Source organism: Rutilus rutilus (assembly GCF_951802725.1).
Source record: "Rutilus rutilus genome assembly, chromosome: 1".
NCBI classification, from domain to species: Eukaryota; Metazoa; Chordata; class Actinopteri; order Cypriniformes; family Leuciscidae; genus Rutilus; species Rutilus rutilus.
The window spans coordinates 59,438,206-59,455,235 of record NC_140209.1 but is presented as its reverse complement, the minus strand read 5'-3'; the positions used below and the strand labels follow the sequence as shown (position 1 = coordinate 59,455,235).

At 38.3% G+C, this 17,030-nt stretch overlaps 1 protein-coding gene across 1 annotated transcript; it reads left to right on the top strand.

Annotated features, from left to right (window-relative positions):
• Positions 1 to 9,358: 9,358 nt before the first annotated feature.
• Positions 9,359 to 14,556, top strand: LOC311294754 (tripartite motif-containing protein 16-like). The gene is made up of 6 exons (XM_084415784.1): positions 9,359 to 10,008; positions 10,998 to 11,093; positions 11,189 to 11,422; positions 13,214 to 13,373; positions 13,675 to 13,722; positions 13,970 to 14,556. Exons 1-6 carry the CDS (start codon positions 9,430 to 9,432, stop codon positions 14,485 to 14,487), a joined length of 1,635 nt encoding a protein of 544 aa, XP_084271910.1. The 5' UTR covers positions 9,359 to 9,429; the 3' UTR covers positions 14,488 to 14,556.
• The last annotated feature ends 2,474 nt before the right edge of the window (positions 14,557 to 17,030 follow it).

Genomic DNA, 17,030 nt, shown 5'->3' with positions numbered 1-17,030 from the left:
CATAATCACTCATCTTGGGAGCCTGTTGTTGTACAGCATGTACTTCTGGGATAAGTTGTATGAGTCTGGTAAGCCTAAAAGGCTCTTAACATTTATATCCACTATGTGGAATTGCAATTTCCCCCCTGAAAGAACTAGGGTGGCAGTGCCCAGTGTCTGAATTGTTTGACCACCATAGGCTATCAGATTTACTCTGTTTGACTGATCAATTTGAGCGTTGGAGTCAACGTGCTGCAATGTGGATACAGACATAACATTGCATTTAGCTCCAGTGTCTATTTTCAGCTTGACCTGTTTGTTACAGGTTGTTTTGAGACTGGTGAATATTTCTACTTTGTTTACAAGCAGGTCCACACTTTCACAATGAAAATAATCTTGGTGGACTTCACTTCCACTTAATTTACTCTGTGTAGGTTTTTTTCACCAGTTCCACTAGATGGCGCCATCCGCCCAGCTGAATATTGAGGCTTGAATCTACAACACTTTAGCCTGGCTGCCAGCCCGAACCCCGCCCACAACATTTTTTGGTCGGGAAGTTCGGTCTGGACTCGCTCCGTTGAGGAGCTATTATGCCCGAACAAAAATTGTTCGGACCAATCAAATTGTCAGGGCGGGCTTTATACGATGATGGACAGATGAGCAGCGCAACGTAATCGTCCACGTCACCAAAGAGCGCTTGATTTGAATTAGTTTACAACAAAGACGACTGCTGCTGGAGAATTGAGATTTCACGAGTTCACATTTACAAATAAGTCAGATAGAATAAATGCGTATATAAGATTTCACACAAATAAGTCGATAGAATAAATGCGTATATGACGTGCTGTCCGAGGAGAGGGCTGTGGGCTCGGTAGCCATGCTCCCCCGTATTCCTGGTTGTGAGAGAACAAGACAAGAGTGAGGATTCGGGGTGGTGGAGGGATGCTGAAAAACTGTCAAGGAGTGTTAGGTAAGTTTACAGAGTGAATATGCTTCCTCATGCTGATAGAAAGGGTAACGTTAGACATGGTATTGTTTGATGACAAGTTTATATTGGATTGATTATTTGTACGTGCTCCTCCCGAACTTTGTTTATGAAACATCATGTGTAGATTCCGCCATCGCGTCTGTTATATCGACAGCGCATTCATTTTAAAAGAGGAACAGAGAGCCGCGACATTTTGTTGGTTGAAAATATGAATGAAGAACATGCGTCATTTACTCCGTTGCTCTGATTGGTTGTAGGTCTATCCAATTGAGTGCAGAGTTTTTTTTTTTTTCCTGGTTTGGTTGAAACACGCCCCATAATCAAATCTCTATGGAGAAGTATCAGACTCACATTCTGACTAGAATCTGAGTATGACGACGTCAGGCTAACAACACTTGGCAAAGTGATTCCATTTGTTGCATGAGTTGCAGCGTTTGTTAAAAGCTGGGCATTTGTTGCGCTCATAATCCTGCTCACCTCCACAATTGTTACATCGTCTCTTGTTCTGCTGCACTGCAAACACTTCAGCCTCTCTTTTGAGCTCCTTATACCTCTTCCAGAACGCTCAAACATACATATTCTGATTGCTGATTCTGATGTCAAGTCTTTCTCCCTTAATAGTTGAGAACAGACTGCATCGTTGTAGATGCCACAGACAATTCGGTCACGTATTAGTTAATCGGTTAGTGTACCAAAGTCACATTTTTTAGCCAACAGTCTTAAAGTAAGACTGAATTCCTTCGTCAGGTTTTTGCACTGTGATATTGAATGCATGTGTTACAGGTACCGGCTGGTATCATGTAAACGGCTTATATGCTCTCGCTCTGAAACAGGAGAAATAAATGAGACAGTGCAAAGTCTGCGTCCGTTTCTCATCTCGCTCAGCAGAAAGAGAGCCAAGAGGATTTATTACACAATCACAATTAAAATCCTACTTGGTTACAAACACACAATGTCTTCTCATGAAACAGACAGTTTCAAAAATAAAATACAATTAGTTTTTTTTTTTCAACTTTCAGCAATTACTGAGATATAAATTGTATATGATCAAATAAATCAAAATGATAATAACCACTGTTACCTTGTAAGTTGTCTCTTTTCAACTTAATATAAAACTTAGCTTATGTTATCACTTGCATATACGTTAATTCCTAAATGCATTTTCCATTTTCAATTAACAATCATTTTTACTCTTCCACAATGCATGAGCTGACAGACTTCTAACTTGTTTTTAAACCACTTTTAGAATTTATAACATTTGGTTTTAACACTAGCTTTTCACATATTACACAATATCATACATTTCAAAACTATTAAACCTTACAAACATGTTCAAAGAACTAAAAATAAAACTCTGTTCGACGTGACTTTGGTAATCACAGATGACGTCACCGGGCGCGAAACTACAACTGCTGCTATATATACATATATAGCCGCTTTCTGACCGGAGGAACCTTTTCACAGTTCCTAGAACTATTGGCTAAAGTACCCGGATGTCGGCGTGTTCACACCGCAGGAACTAGGAACGATTTTAGTTCTAGGAACTCCATTTGTAGGAACTAATTTGGGTCCTACTTCAGAGTAGGGTCTAAACCAGCACTATAGGAACTACCCGTGACGTTAGTGTACGCTGATTGACCGAACGCACGCGGAACACCAGCACCCGCCATTTTTAAAACAGCTAGATTGTAAACACACAGATTATAGCCTATATATTTACTCCATAAACTAACTATACAAAGTTTAAACATGGAAAACAGTGATAGATGGGTCTCTAAACCTTTATGCTGAAGAGAAAATCCAACGCAACTTTGAGGGGACCAAGCCAAACATGATTATGTTTATCTGCCCAGCTAGCAACATCAACCACACGGCATAGGCTAATAACCTTTTTTCATATACTGTCTACTTTCTATAACAGACCTTGAAACATTCAGCGACATGTAAACATATTACATTTCAGTTAATTAACTTAATTTACAAATCTACCAACCTGAAACAGGAGAAATAAATGAGACAGTGCAAAGTCTGCGTCCGTTTCTCATCTCGCTCAGCAGAAAGAGAAAGACTGCAAAGCGGGACAAACTGACGTAACGCCGCGGCTGCACAATAAGCACCACACTGCCCCCTGCTGACGAACTCCACAATTACTCCTGATTTCTATATAAAATATATTAGTGCAAATAAATGGTAGAAACAGGTTAATTACCCCTGAACAAAGTTCAAAAACATTTCTTTATAAAATGCAAAGATTACCACAAATGTGATCACAATTTACTGGGCATCACACATGTCTGTCCATTATCATGTTCCGTTCTGGCAAGCATATCTCATCAAATCTTTTAATTAACACATCAGGATCTTTTTGTCCTCACCCTCTTGAGAGTGAAATGATTCATATTTATCTAGTGCACCCAAACTGGCTAAATTGAGGAGAGTGTAAGCTTGCACTTTTTTTTATTTGTCTGACAGTCCTGCTTTGCTGTACACGTCCCATTCCCTCTTGAATTTCAGCCAGTTGTTAGCGATGTCTTCATCAAAAACGAGCGGTTCTATGCGCCGTAGATTTTGACTCATGACTTGTCAGCTAAAGAGCTTCTGACACCATGTAAATGTGCACAAAACAGTCGTTTGATAACTTTGTGATGAACTGGTTTAATGTGTGACCTCTATAGAATCTGAACACCCGCTTCTCTTTCCTGGTCTCCGCAATATTAAAATTGTCATTAATTAATTACTCAGCTTTGTGTCGTTCCACACCCATAAGACCTTCATTTATCTTCAGAACACAAATGAAGATATTTTTGATTAAATCTTGAGTGCTTTCTGTCCCTCCATTGACATCAATGTCATTGCAACTTTCAAGGCCCAGAAAGGTGGTAAAGACAGAGTTAAAATAGTCCATGTGACTACAGTAGTTCAACCCCTAATATTATGAAGCCACGAGAATACTTTTTGTGCGCAAAAATCCCCCAAAATAATGACATTATTCGACAATCTCTTCCACGTCATTCTCCTATACGCTGTTGCCGTAGTGTTAACAGTGCAGCGCTTCTGGGTTCTACGTCAGAGTGTCGGCTCATTATTGGCCAGCATCACACGCATCACACACATGACCAGCATTGGGCCAATAATGAGCTGATGACTCTCTTTATTATGATAGTGTTAAGTTGGCTATTCTGAGAAAGTACAACATTAATTCAGAAACTTATCGACAAAGATCTTGTTTTCTGGAAGTTGAATCATCTGAGAGTCCCAAAGAGCTGTATGCCAGGCTGAAGGAGTTGTATGGGAAGTGGATTCGACCAAAAGGTAAAACAGAAATTGGAGAAATAATTATTCTTGAGCAATATCTCCGAATCCTCTCTCCTGAGCTCCAGGTATGGATCCGTGAGCGAGGCCCTGAAACTGCTGCCGAAGCTGCATCATTAGCGGATGTGTTCCAGCCATGGAGTTGGCAGAGACTCTCGAAAACCCCATGTCTATCATCCGTCCCAGTACCACTTTATAACTGGGAGGAAAATCTGAATACATAACATAATTTAAATCACCTAAAAAAGTGCCTATATTTGTTACTTGTGTGGCCAAGAGGGTCATACCAAACCTGTTTGTCCAAAGAATGTTGGCAAGCTCTCTCAAATTTGTTATGTGCCTAGAGCTCATGCAGATCCTGTAAAGCCTGGACTGTCCTTAAACATGACCACTGTAGAAGTAAACGGTAAAGGACCACATGCTCTAATTGACACTGGCAGCAACCAGACTTCGGTGCAAAGACAGATTGTTTCACCGGTCTGGATTAATCCTTGTGACAAGAAATCCAATAGCAGTGTTCACGGGGAGGAAAAGCTGCTTCCTACGGCAGATGTACATCAAGATGAAAGGACAAACTTATTTTCTGGATGTGGGCGTAGCAGACAACCTACCATTTCCTTAAGAACTACCTTTGGTCAGCTATCTTTGGCTTTTAGAGGAACACATGAGTGGAATAGACTTCCAACTAGTATTGGGTCCGAGTCCACCTTTGTCGAGTCCGAGTCGAGTCCAAGTTCTTGACAATCATTGCCGAGTCCGAGTCCAAAGAGGGCCGAGTCGGACTTGAGTCCGAGTCCTTAACATCCGAGTTCGAGTCGAGTCAGGCCGAGTCCACAAAGATGAAAATTATTTGAAATTGACCTTTCACAAAGACAGTTACCCTGTTATCCCTCTTAGTTACTGTTACGTCCGACAAGCCATTCCGCTCTCACTCCACATGTTCTCACACAGTGAAAAATATATTGCAGAGCAAAGAGGACACTGACTGCACCAATAGACAAGACAGAGCAGGCTACTTTTGGTATGAAATAAAGTCTCAGCTTTCATTTCGTAATTTTTATGAAATTCAAACAATACTGTTTTGTGGCACTTTAATGTGTAGGGCCTCGGTTCAAGCAGCACATTAACTGATCATCTATTCTAGTTATATCACGAATTAAACATGAATGACATCAGAACTGCAAAAAGACATCAGTACACACCATTTTTCAAATTCAAGTCCGCTGACCTTAATCTACTAACTGGTTTGGTTTGTTTGTCGGACAAAAATGGTGGTTATCTGCATTATGATTGGTCAGATCGCCTGTCAATCAAATTCCAGCGAAATGTCTTAACACTGAGCTCTTAAATTAATATTGTAACCCTTACAAAATGATTGCAATGTATAGTTACAGTCATATGTTTACCTACTGTACACAGGGGCGGGTCTACGTGGTGGCCAGGGGGGGCACCGGCCCCCCCTGAAATTCGATTGGCCACCCCAGGTGCCCCCCCTATAAGATGTCTTGTGATTGGTTCATTTTACGGCCAATCAGTTTATAGACTCTACTGAAGTTCGCGATTCAAAGAAGTGCAGCGCCAGAGAAACAACGGTCGCAAGTTGTGAGTAAGTAACCCATCTTAAGTACACAATGATGGCCTAAGACACGAAACGAGCGGTTTGTGTGAGAAAACGAACAGTATTTATATCGTTTTTTACCTCTTGTACACATCCAAGATCACGTCCGGCTCTTTCCGGAGCTTGCGCAGACTAAGCCAGAACGCGCGCACACGTCACACACCAGGAAGCGCGCGCGCCCTCAGATCACTTGGACGTGGTTGTGTAGAGGTAAAAATTATATAAATACTGCTCTTTTTCTCACACAAACCACTCGTTTCGTGTCTTAGGCCATCAATGTGTACTTACGATGGGGAATTGTTTAATTTGGACTTCATTGTGCATGCTCTTTGAGATAGTGATCATAGACCTGCATTATATGACTGACAGACAAGAACGGTTTGACCTAAAAATATCAAAATTGAAACTACTGCGGAAAAAAAAAGACACCTACATCTTGAATGCCCTTAAACATACGTAAGCTAAAACATACCAAAATTTAATTTCAAAGTGAACCATCCCTTTAACTCTGAGTTACTCAGCTTTTTTGTAAATTAGTCTGAAAGAAATGCTGAATGAAACACTTATGTTTTGGCCAAACCATTTGAATTATTACAGTGGGGGGAATTTTTTTTTTTTTTTTTTTATTATTATTATTATTTGAAAGAGATTGTGAATAAAACTACTGTATATTGTAATGGCCAAACTAATTAAAAGAAAATAGTTGACATCGTTTCTGCTTCTGGGTTTTTAAAATGGCTCATTATTAAAATTGCTTTTATTTTATAAACTTGTTAGTTTTATGAAAACACAAAAAATAATAAACACTGGCTCTTAAATTTAACTTAATGGATGCAGGGATGAAAAAAATCTAAATTAATCAAAAATGTGCTTTATTACTACATTTGTTTACAAGTAACTTTATTCAAGTTAAAAAATTAAATCAGTAGGATTTACGTAATATATGCTACTGTAGAATTTAGCTTCTTTTTTTTTTTTGGTCACTGGCGGCCACCCTTGTTTGGAGGCAGTGCCCCAGCATGGCCCCCCCACTGAAAATGCTCTAGACACGCCCCTGACTGTACATCTTTCAGAATCTGCAAGGTAATGCTCAAGAATGCAACACGGTGCATTAAGAGCCAGGGGTAAACTTTTGAGCAGGAAGATGGTGATGTTTAAATTTTTCTTATTTTGTTTTACATGCTAATATCTTATTTAGCCTCTGAAGGGAAGGACTAAATTAATTCATTCATTTTTAAACTAAATAAGAACAATTTACACTAATGATCAAAAGTTCAAAAGTTGACACCCCCTGGCTCTTAATGCTTCCTTCTTGAGCATCACTAAATGTTTGCAGGGTTTGTAATAGTCGTGTATGAGTTCCTCAGTTGTCACCAGTGTGAAAAGATGGATCTCACAATCATAGTCACTGTTAGTAAGGAGTCAAATATGCAGAAGATGCTTGAAAAGCAAAGAATGGGCAGGAGCTGGAGGATTTTTCTGAAGACCATTGGGCAGTTTAAAGCTGCAATATGCAATAATTTTTTGCCGCTAGAGGATGGGAACTGTCGTTTTAAACTCCACGGTGGATGTAAATCAGTCAGACGGGAATCGAAAAATCATGTTCATGGATGAGGCTAAGTTCTTTTTTTATAATGACATGCTTTTTGTGGCGAGGGGGGCGTGGTTCAGCGCGGTCTGTAATGGGAGAGAGAAGAGACGAGCAAGTAGATCAAGTGCAAATGACGAACACCTGTGTCTTATTGCTGTGATCCGCGTGGAGAGACCGCTTTTAAGCCGCGCGCTGGAATGAGAGAGAGACTGAAGAGAAAATTGGACGCAGAGAAAGAAAACCGGTGGATCCAAGCTCTCATTTTTGATCTGTTTTGTGCCGTCGCGGTTGCCACGGTGAATGCGCGTTGTGTGCGACTTTTGTTTGTTTTGTTTTATTTTAATAAAGTACGAGTCCCAGTCACGCCGACCCCTGTCTTCTTCCTTCCTTACTCTTGAACCTCATCACACTTTTATTTCATTAAAATGAATTAACCGCAAGAAAAGTAAGGTTTAATACTAAATTGGTTATCATAGATGTTACTGTATGTCGAATTCATTGTTGTGATAACGCGGCGCAGTTTTACGTGTTCTAAACAATTGTTGTAAAAGTACATTCGAACATACACACATCATTTGCCAAAATACTGATTAATCTTTATGTATAACACATGCTATATTTATTTACATGGCCATAAACACTAAACGTGATAAACAATGTCAATAAACTAAACACAAATCTAAAGCAATAATACTTCCCTTACATAAACATAACTATTACCGAATGCTACATTTGGAAAATATAAAATTAAGCATGCTTTGTCGACAGAACCAGCTGCAATCGGTAAAGAATAATTGTGTTCCATAACGACTGCACGAAACAAGCTAACGTTTGTTGCTTGATAGACGCTACAACTACAACTTCCGCATTTGTCCAGGACTCCACGCAGTACGAGTGGAAACCGAGGGTAACGCGGATATGACGCAATTGACTGGCGACTCCCAGCTCCCCCCTGCTCTAACGCCCCGTTTCCTTGGTTAAAATTTTCTCACGATTTAAAAATAGTTGGAAACACTTGGGATATTGTAAGTAATCAACTTAACAAAATATATAACACTAGCCTTGAGATTATGGGATATTTTAATGCAAAATTCTTGCATATTGTACCTTTAACTGTTCGGAACAAACAATGGACTCATGAACAACCATTACAAAAAAAAAAGAAAAACGGTTGTGGATCATTCAGGTAATGACACACAATGTATTTTGTCTTGTGGACTATGCCAGGGGTTCCCAAACTTTTCCATGACAAGGTCCCCCAAATACCACTAGGTTCTGGCCAAGGCACTGCGTCAAATGTAGAAATAAATAAATAAAACATCTAGGTGAACATCAGATTATGTGATGGTGTTTGATACCAGCCGATCAGAAAAAAAAATTCTAGACTGATTCCGATTTTTCATTGAGTTTGACCTGCGATACAGATTTTAGTCGATTCCGATTAAATTTTTTCTAACCACTTTACAGCACAAATATTTATTATCTATATATATTTTTTTTTTTATAAAACACCACTTTTACCCAAACTGATTAATAAAAACAAGTTTAAATGGGTACATTTTCTATAAATATTTTTGAGTCTTCATTTTCTTTTCTGACAGCCTACTCCAGTTCTTGGTAAAACACGTGCAAATTATGTGCATTTTAGGTACTTTTTGTGTGAAATCATATGTATTTTGTCCATCAAAAGTGTGCTTTCACACTGCTCGCGGTGTGAATGCACTCATTGACTCCACTTGAAGAGCACATAAACACAGCAGTAAAGTGACTCTCATTGGCCAGGAATGAGGAAGCTGCTTTACAGACACTCCTGTTTTACACACGTCACTCAAACACAGAAGCAGGAACTATTTCAACTCCCCAGTTCAGAGAAACAGAAACAGAAACTGAAGTGTTGTTGAGCGGTTGTGTGTTTGTGTCTCTCTGTATTCATGCAGTAAAATGGCAGAAGCCAGAATTTCAGTGGATCAGAATGAGTTCACGTGTCCAGTGTGTCTGGATCTCCTGAAGGATCCAGTGGCTATCCACTGTGGACACAGTTACTGTAAGATCTGTATTACAGACTGCTGGGATCAGGAGGATGAGAAGAGAGTCTACAGCTGCCCTCAGTGCAGACAGACCTTCAGTCCAAGACCTGCTTTAGCTAAAAACACCATTCTGGCTGAACTGGTGGAGAAACTGAAGAAGACTAAACTTCCTGCTGACTGTTACGCTGGAGCTGGAGACGTGGAGTGTGACGTCTGTACTGGAAGAAAATACAAAGCCGTCAAGTCCTGTCTGGTGTGTCAGGAATCTTACTGTCAAACTCATTTTGACCGTCATGAGGAATTTCCCTCTCGTAAGCCACACAAAGTGATTGATGCCACTGGACGACTGCAAGACATGATCTGCCGTATACATGATAAAGAGCTAGAAATGTTCTGTATCACTGATCAACAGTGCATCTGTGTGTGGTGTAAGGAGAGTGAACATAAAAACCACAACACTGTATCAACTGCAGCACAGAGGACAGAGAAACAGGTATGAACTGAGAGGGATTGATCACACAGAAATGAAAGTGTCTTTATTTACACACTCATTTACTCATGTTGTTCCAAACTGGTTTGACTGAGTTTCTTCTGTGGAATATAAAAGATGATATTTTGAAGAATGTCTCGTCTATTTTAGTCTATTCATTGTAAGTCAATGGAGTAAAAAAGTTTCAAGCTCCAAAAAGGAGAAAAAGCATGTAAAATTAAAAGTCTTACTTTAAAATACATTTTAATAATATTTAATATTTCAATTTATCTTTTCAAATTTTACTTAAAGTGGGTCAAAAAGTCACTCTTAAGTTCAGCTAATTGCTTTATATTTACATTTGAACTATAATACATTTTAATTTAATAGCAATTAACATGCAATTACGTGTCTTAAAACATTAGGTTCAGTTCACACTTATTTCACAATTATATTCTTTTAAAGTGTATAATTACCAAAATAAGTGCACTTTTTAAAATATGCTACATTTTTAATTTGAGTCAAATTTTTATTCACAAATCAAATCATTGATAAACTCATGTATGTGGAGCCCAAATCAAATATGATGACATCAAAAACATCAAACTTCACTGGTGTTTGTGTCATGACATCATGGTGTTTAGTCATGTGACTGTGACATGAAAGAACCAATGAGGTTTGATGTTATTGACGCGTCACCATATTTTATTTGGCCTCTGTAAACCGCTGAGACATTCTTCTAAATATCTTCTGTTGTGTCTCTACAGAAAGTCACACAGGTTTGGAGCGACATGAGGGAGAGTAAATGATGATACTAATGATATAAAACTAGGCACTGATGAAATACTGCTGACATTCATTTCAGGAAACCATGAATCTGTGGTTTGAACCAGACAGTAAAAACTTACCATGCAAGATCTTTAACCACTTCACCAACTCTGGATTCATGTAACTTTAATGTTTGTATGACAGTAGTTTTATGTGTCATTCCCTGTCATTGGTTTGTCCTCCAGAAACAGCTGAAGGAGACGCAGATGAAGATCCGTCAGAGAATCCAGCAGAGACAGAAAGATCTTCAGCATCTGAGAGAGGATGTGAAGTCTCATAAGGTGAGTCTGGAGAAGAAGAGAAGTTTGAGACGTCTCAGTTTGGACTCTGTCAGTCGTGCTGAAGCCACTGTGTGATTGTGATGTGTGTGTAACAGCGCTCTGCACAGACAGCAGTGGAGGACAGTGAGAGGATCTTCACTGAGATCATCCGCTCCATTGAGAGAAGCCGCTCTGAGGTCACACAGCGGATCAGAGATCAGGAAAAGACTGCAGTGAGTCGAGCTGAAGGACGACTGGAGCGACTGGAGCAGGAGATCAATGATCTGAGGAGGAGAGACGCTGAGCTGGAGCAGCTTTCACACACACAAGATCACATCCAGTTCCTGCAGGTAACAGAGATCTAGAAGAACAGGATCATAGTGGACTTGAGCAAGATCCTGCTATGACAGAGAAACATTTCATGAGAGCAGAATGAGCCGTTGACTGAGATGTTGTCAGGAATTCAGTCAGATTCAGTCAAGTGTTGTGTTATCATATAATCATCAGTCAGACTCTCATCTGATCATCTTCTGTTTAAAGAGACACACTTACAAAGACTCCAGACAGGAAGTGAGGCTGTATATTAACAATGCTTATAAAAACCAAACAAATCCTGACCTTGGGATCCTTAAGGGTCCTTTTGAAGTTTCAGTGTCACTAACCAGTCAAAAGTTACATAATAATAGTCAATCTACTCGTAACCTTTGAACTGCTTTTCCTCACGCTTATCAACATGCAGATGTTTTATCAAATTTTTATAAAAAAAAGTTTTATAGATAATTATAAACACAGGTGAAGCAAAGAGGGAATTAATGAGTAACCATAGTAACAAACAAGAGGGAAATGAGTAACCAGGGAGACAAATGAGAACAAAACAAGTGACAAAACGAAAATTAACTAAACAGTGTTCATATAACAACTATATTTCTTAACACACTTTAAATAGACTTTTAAAAAATTGCCCTTTGTAACAGTCAAATTAAAAGTTTTAATTTGTACATTTGAAATCATTATGTTTTAATAATCTTTTGTCATGCTTTAAAGAAGTGCAGTTATTTTGATGTTGACCAACATACTAAAGCACATGTAAAGTACTTGATTATAGTTAAAACTCTAGTGTGTTATTCAATATTATTTTTGAAATTGAACAAACAATTTTCAATAGAAATTACATTGAGTATATTTTAGTTAGTCTTTACCTAACCTTTGAACTGCTTTTCCTCACGCTTATCAACATGCAGATGTTTTATCAAATTTTTATAAAAAAAAGTTTTATAGATAATTATAAACACAGGTGAAGCAAAGAGGGAATTAATGAGTAACCATAGTAACAAACAAGAGGGAAATGAGTAACCAGGGAGACAAATGAGAACAAAACAAGTGACAAAACGAAAATTAACTAAACAGTGTTCATATAACAACTATATTTCTTAACACACTTTAAATAGACTTTTAAAATATTGCCCTTTGTACATTTGAAATCATTATGTTTTAATAATCTTTTGTCATGCTTTAAAGAAGTGCAGTTATTTTGATGTTGACCAACATACTAAAGCACATGTAAAGTACTTGATTATAATTAAAACTCTAGTGTGTTATTCAATATTATTTTTGAAATTGAACAAACAATTTTCAATAGAAATTACATTGAGTATATTTTAGTTTATCATAAATGTGTGTCAGTTCATTCAGCATTAACTTTAATCGTATGTCAAAGACAATAGAAATAATTATGAAATTACATATACAGAAACTTAAATCCTACTTAAGTTGGTCAAAAATCTCTCTAAATATTAGCTAATTGCATTTAATATAAATTTAGACTAGAAGGCATTCATTTAATTAGTAAATATTTGAATTATAATTAAAAAAATTATTTAAAAATAATTAAGTGTCTGAAAGCATTACATTCAATCTGCTCTCAAGTATATATATAAATTGTATTATTATTAAGTGTGAAAGACTAGAGTTTGTAGCATTAAATGATGAATATGAGAAGAATGTGCTGATTGTGTGAAAGTGCTGGATTGAAGCGAGTCACTGAAGAGAAGTCAAGTCAACAAGAGCCGCTCAGATCTGATATAGTGCAGGTTATTGGCTGAAGTGTGGAGATGATGAGTTTTGATTTCTGTTTTCTGTAGAGTTTCCAGTCTCTCTCAGCACCTCCTGAATCTACAGACGAACCCGACGTTTCCTTCAGTTCTCTCTCCTCTTTTGATGGCGTGAGAGAATCTGTCCATCAGCTGAGAGACAAACTGGAGGATTTCTGCAAAGAGGAGATCAAGAAGATCTCAGACGGAGGTAAAGTCCTGCGCCTCGTTTATACAGACGTGTGGAGAAAGATCCCAAATCTGAACGTACAACCGTTTCTGAAATGTTCCTATGATTTATAAAACATCCATTTTGACAAAAATGTCATAAAATGCATCCCAGTTTTAAATCCCAAAAGTACAAAACGTTTCTGAAATGTTCCTACGTCTATTTTAACAAAAAAAATTAAATGCATCTCAGTTTAAAAATAACAGGTCATTGTTATACAGAAGTGAATGTATTTTATCTTGTCATTTCTCTTCACACTGTTCATGTCTGTTTATTTCCACAGTCACTTTCACCAACATGAATCCCAAGACCAGGAACGACTTCCTACAATGTGAGTCTCTAGAAAACAAGCAGAAAAACTCACTGAATGTGTTCATGTTCTTCCTGTAGAAGGATAAATAAATCATGATAGAAGAGTTTTATAATTGATCATGTAAATGATGATTTGCACAGGATATTTGGTCAGCTGTACTGAGACACTGATGATACACTGAACATTGATTCATGAAGAGTTCAGATACATTAAAAGATCAGACAGATTCATAATTCCTGTTTCTGATGTGTTTTCTCTCCATCAGATTCCCATCAGCTCACTCTGGATCTGAACACAGTGAATAAACACCTCAGTCTGTCTGAGAGGAACAGAGTGATTACTGACACTGGCACAGTTCAGCCGTATCCTGATCATCCAGACAGATTTGATCATTGGTGGCAGGTGTTGTGTAGAGAGAGTGTGTGTGGACGCTGTTACTGGGAGATTGAGTGGACTGGGAGTGTGTGTATATCAGTGTCATATAAGAGCATCAGCAGGAAGGGAGCGGGTTATGAGTGTGCGTTTGGATTTAATGATCAGTCCTGGAGTTTGGACTGCTCTTCCTCCAGTTACTCATTCTGGCACAATAAGATACGCACTAATCTCCCTGTAAAGCCCATCAGCAGAAGAATAGGAGTGTGTGTGGATCACAGTGCAGGAACTCTGTCCTTCTACAGCGTCTCTGACACAATGAGCCTCATCCACACAGTCCAGACCACATTCACTCAGACGCTCTATCCTGGGTTTTGGGTTAGTTCTGGATCATCAGTGAAACTGTGTTGATGTTTCAGAACAGATTGTAGAGAGATTTTACCCAGAATACTTTGAGCTGCACGATAAATCAGTAACAGTGAGATACAGAGACTCTTATTTAAATTTTCTTTAATATCTTAACTTCTGTCACAGAAATAACAGAATAAATGTGTGTATTAAATCCTTTATAGAGACAGTAAGAATGGTGTGTGTGTGTGTGTGTGTGTGTGTGTGTGTGTGTGTGTGTGTGTGTAATGTGTGCCCTTGTTTATAATCCATTGTGGGGACCAAATGTCCCCATAAGAATAGTAAAACCTGAGATCACCTACATTGTGGGGACCAGCCAGCGGTCCCCACTTTTCAAAAGGCTTATAAATCACCCAGGATGAGTTGTTTTGAGAAAGAAAAAATGCAGAATGTTTCCTGTGATGGGTAGGTTTAGGGGTAGGGTTAGTGTAAGGGGACAGAATATACAGTTTGTACGGTATAAAAACCATTACGTCTATGGAGAGTCCCCACAAAGATAGTGAACCAGACATGTGTGTGTGTGTGTGTGTGTGTGTGTGTGTGTGTGTGTGTGTGTTTATCAAGCTATAATTGTATTGATGGAAATCATATTCTTTTAGCTTTTATTGTAGTGACTCATAATCATTTTAATATTACTATTAAAAGTAACTTTCATTTGAAATTTGGAAACACAAACAAAATGAAAAGATTAAAGTCCCTGTAAAGGCAATTCTACAAAAAAATTCTAAACACATTATAAGTGCTAGAAATGTATTGCTAAAACATGTTACAAAGACTGAGAACTATGAAGTACTAAATTGTGGAGTTAGACCGTTTAACAGTTTTTCACCCTTGCTGTGAGCCGGATTTTTTGGGCGGGGCTAAAACGGGGGCTCGATGACGCACTGCGACCCCCTGATCTTGATTGGGCCCCTACTTGATGACGCACGGAGTCACTAAGCCTATCGCTCAATCGCGAGTTACTATCAGACAGCCTACAGTTTGCTAGCTACTATGCCCACGGCTCTGGCTATGCCTTCGTCATGTAAATGCGTACTCCCTGGATGCAATCACTTAGAAAACAGATCGGTGTCCTTATTTAAATTTCCGAAAAATGATCATATCAAGAAGAGGTGGATTTATCTTGTGAAGAGCTAACGTTACCTTGATGGAGAGCTGATGATCACCACCTAGGGTTGCCAACCGTTCCGTATAATACGGAATCGTTCCGTATTTGACACATAAAAGTCTTGTTCCGTATTGAACTGATACGGAACGCACTTTGTTCCGTATTTTTGAGAATCAATTCAGTGCAGTGAAAAAAAACCCCGACGGTGCGGTAGATAGGCTACTAATTACTCCCCCGGATTGTCTATGATCAGCGTAGCGTTTTTAACATCTTGGAACATCATCAGAGAATGCCCTTTTAATTGGTCGTTTCAGTCATTGTGAGTCACGTATCGTAGCAACGATGACGACAAGTGACAACAGCGGGAAATGTAAAAATGACTTCCTCCGAGCAGCCGGCGAAAAAGAAAAGAGCACAAAAATATAGAATTGAATGGGAAAATGACTACCCGTGGCTGGAATGCGTGAGGGACAATGAATACACGGCCGAGCGATGTCACGGTTCCTTGTCCGTCAGACGTCTCCAGCTGATATGGTAGGCTATGTAATTTTAAGACTCAAATTAGTTCATAAGAAAGTGATTATATTAAAAGAGATATTACAAGTTTAGCCTAACATTGTAAAGAAATCAAAAAAGTACACATGGAAAAAATAGCTGCACTATGTGCTTAGTCTGGAGGTTTATTTATTTCTGTGAGATTTTCCATGTGCATACATACAGGTGTTGTATTGCTTGAATGCAGTATTTGAGTGCAATATTTTAGATTTTCTTTATTAGCTTTTTTTATTTATGTTTTTATATTATTGTTTTGCACTGGAAAGAAAGTTAACTATAATGGAAGTATAATTATATAAATATATTTGCACTACACCTCCTTAAAATGTTGTCTAATTAAATTAAAAATATTTTTTTTTTGCACTGGAAAGAACATTCTAGAAGTCTAATTCTATTGAATAAGTTTGCACAAGGCTACAGAAGTTTTGAATGTTAGATGTTGTATTTGTTTAAGTTAAAAATAAAATGTATTATAAACTAAACAAATCCATGGTTCATTGTTGGCAAAATGATCATGATAGGCTTTATATTTCACATCTAACTTATGTGGTTCAGTCTTGTATATTGATTAGGCCTACTTTGCTATTCTATAGGCCTATAAGTTGTATTATAATATGCTACAATGTATTAAATACATTTATCTAAATATATCAATTAGTTTCCACAATATTCACCAGAAGTCATCATTTCAGGAGTTTTTTTTTTTTTAATTATTCATTGGGGGGCGTGTCCGGGGGCGTGTCACGGGGGCGTGTCCCCCGTTCCTTATTTTCATTTCAGAGAGTTGGCAACCCTATCACCACCACACCCGCCTCTGTAGAGATCAGGATAGTTTACTTTCGTTGGAGACAACTGGAATTCACTGATAATCCGCTGTTACTGG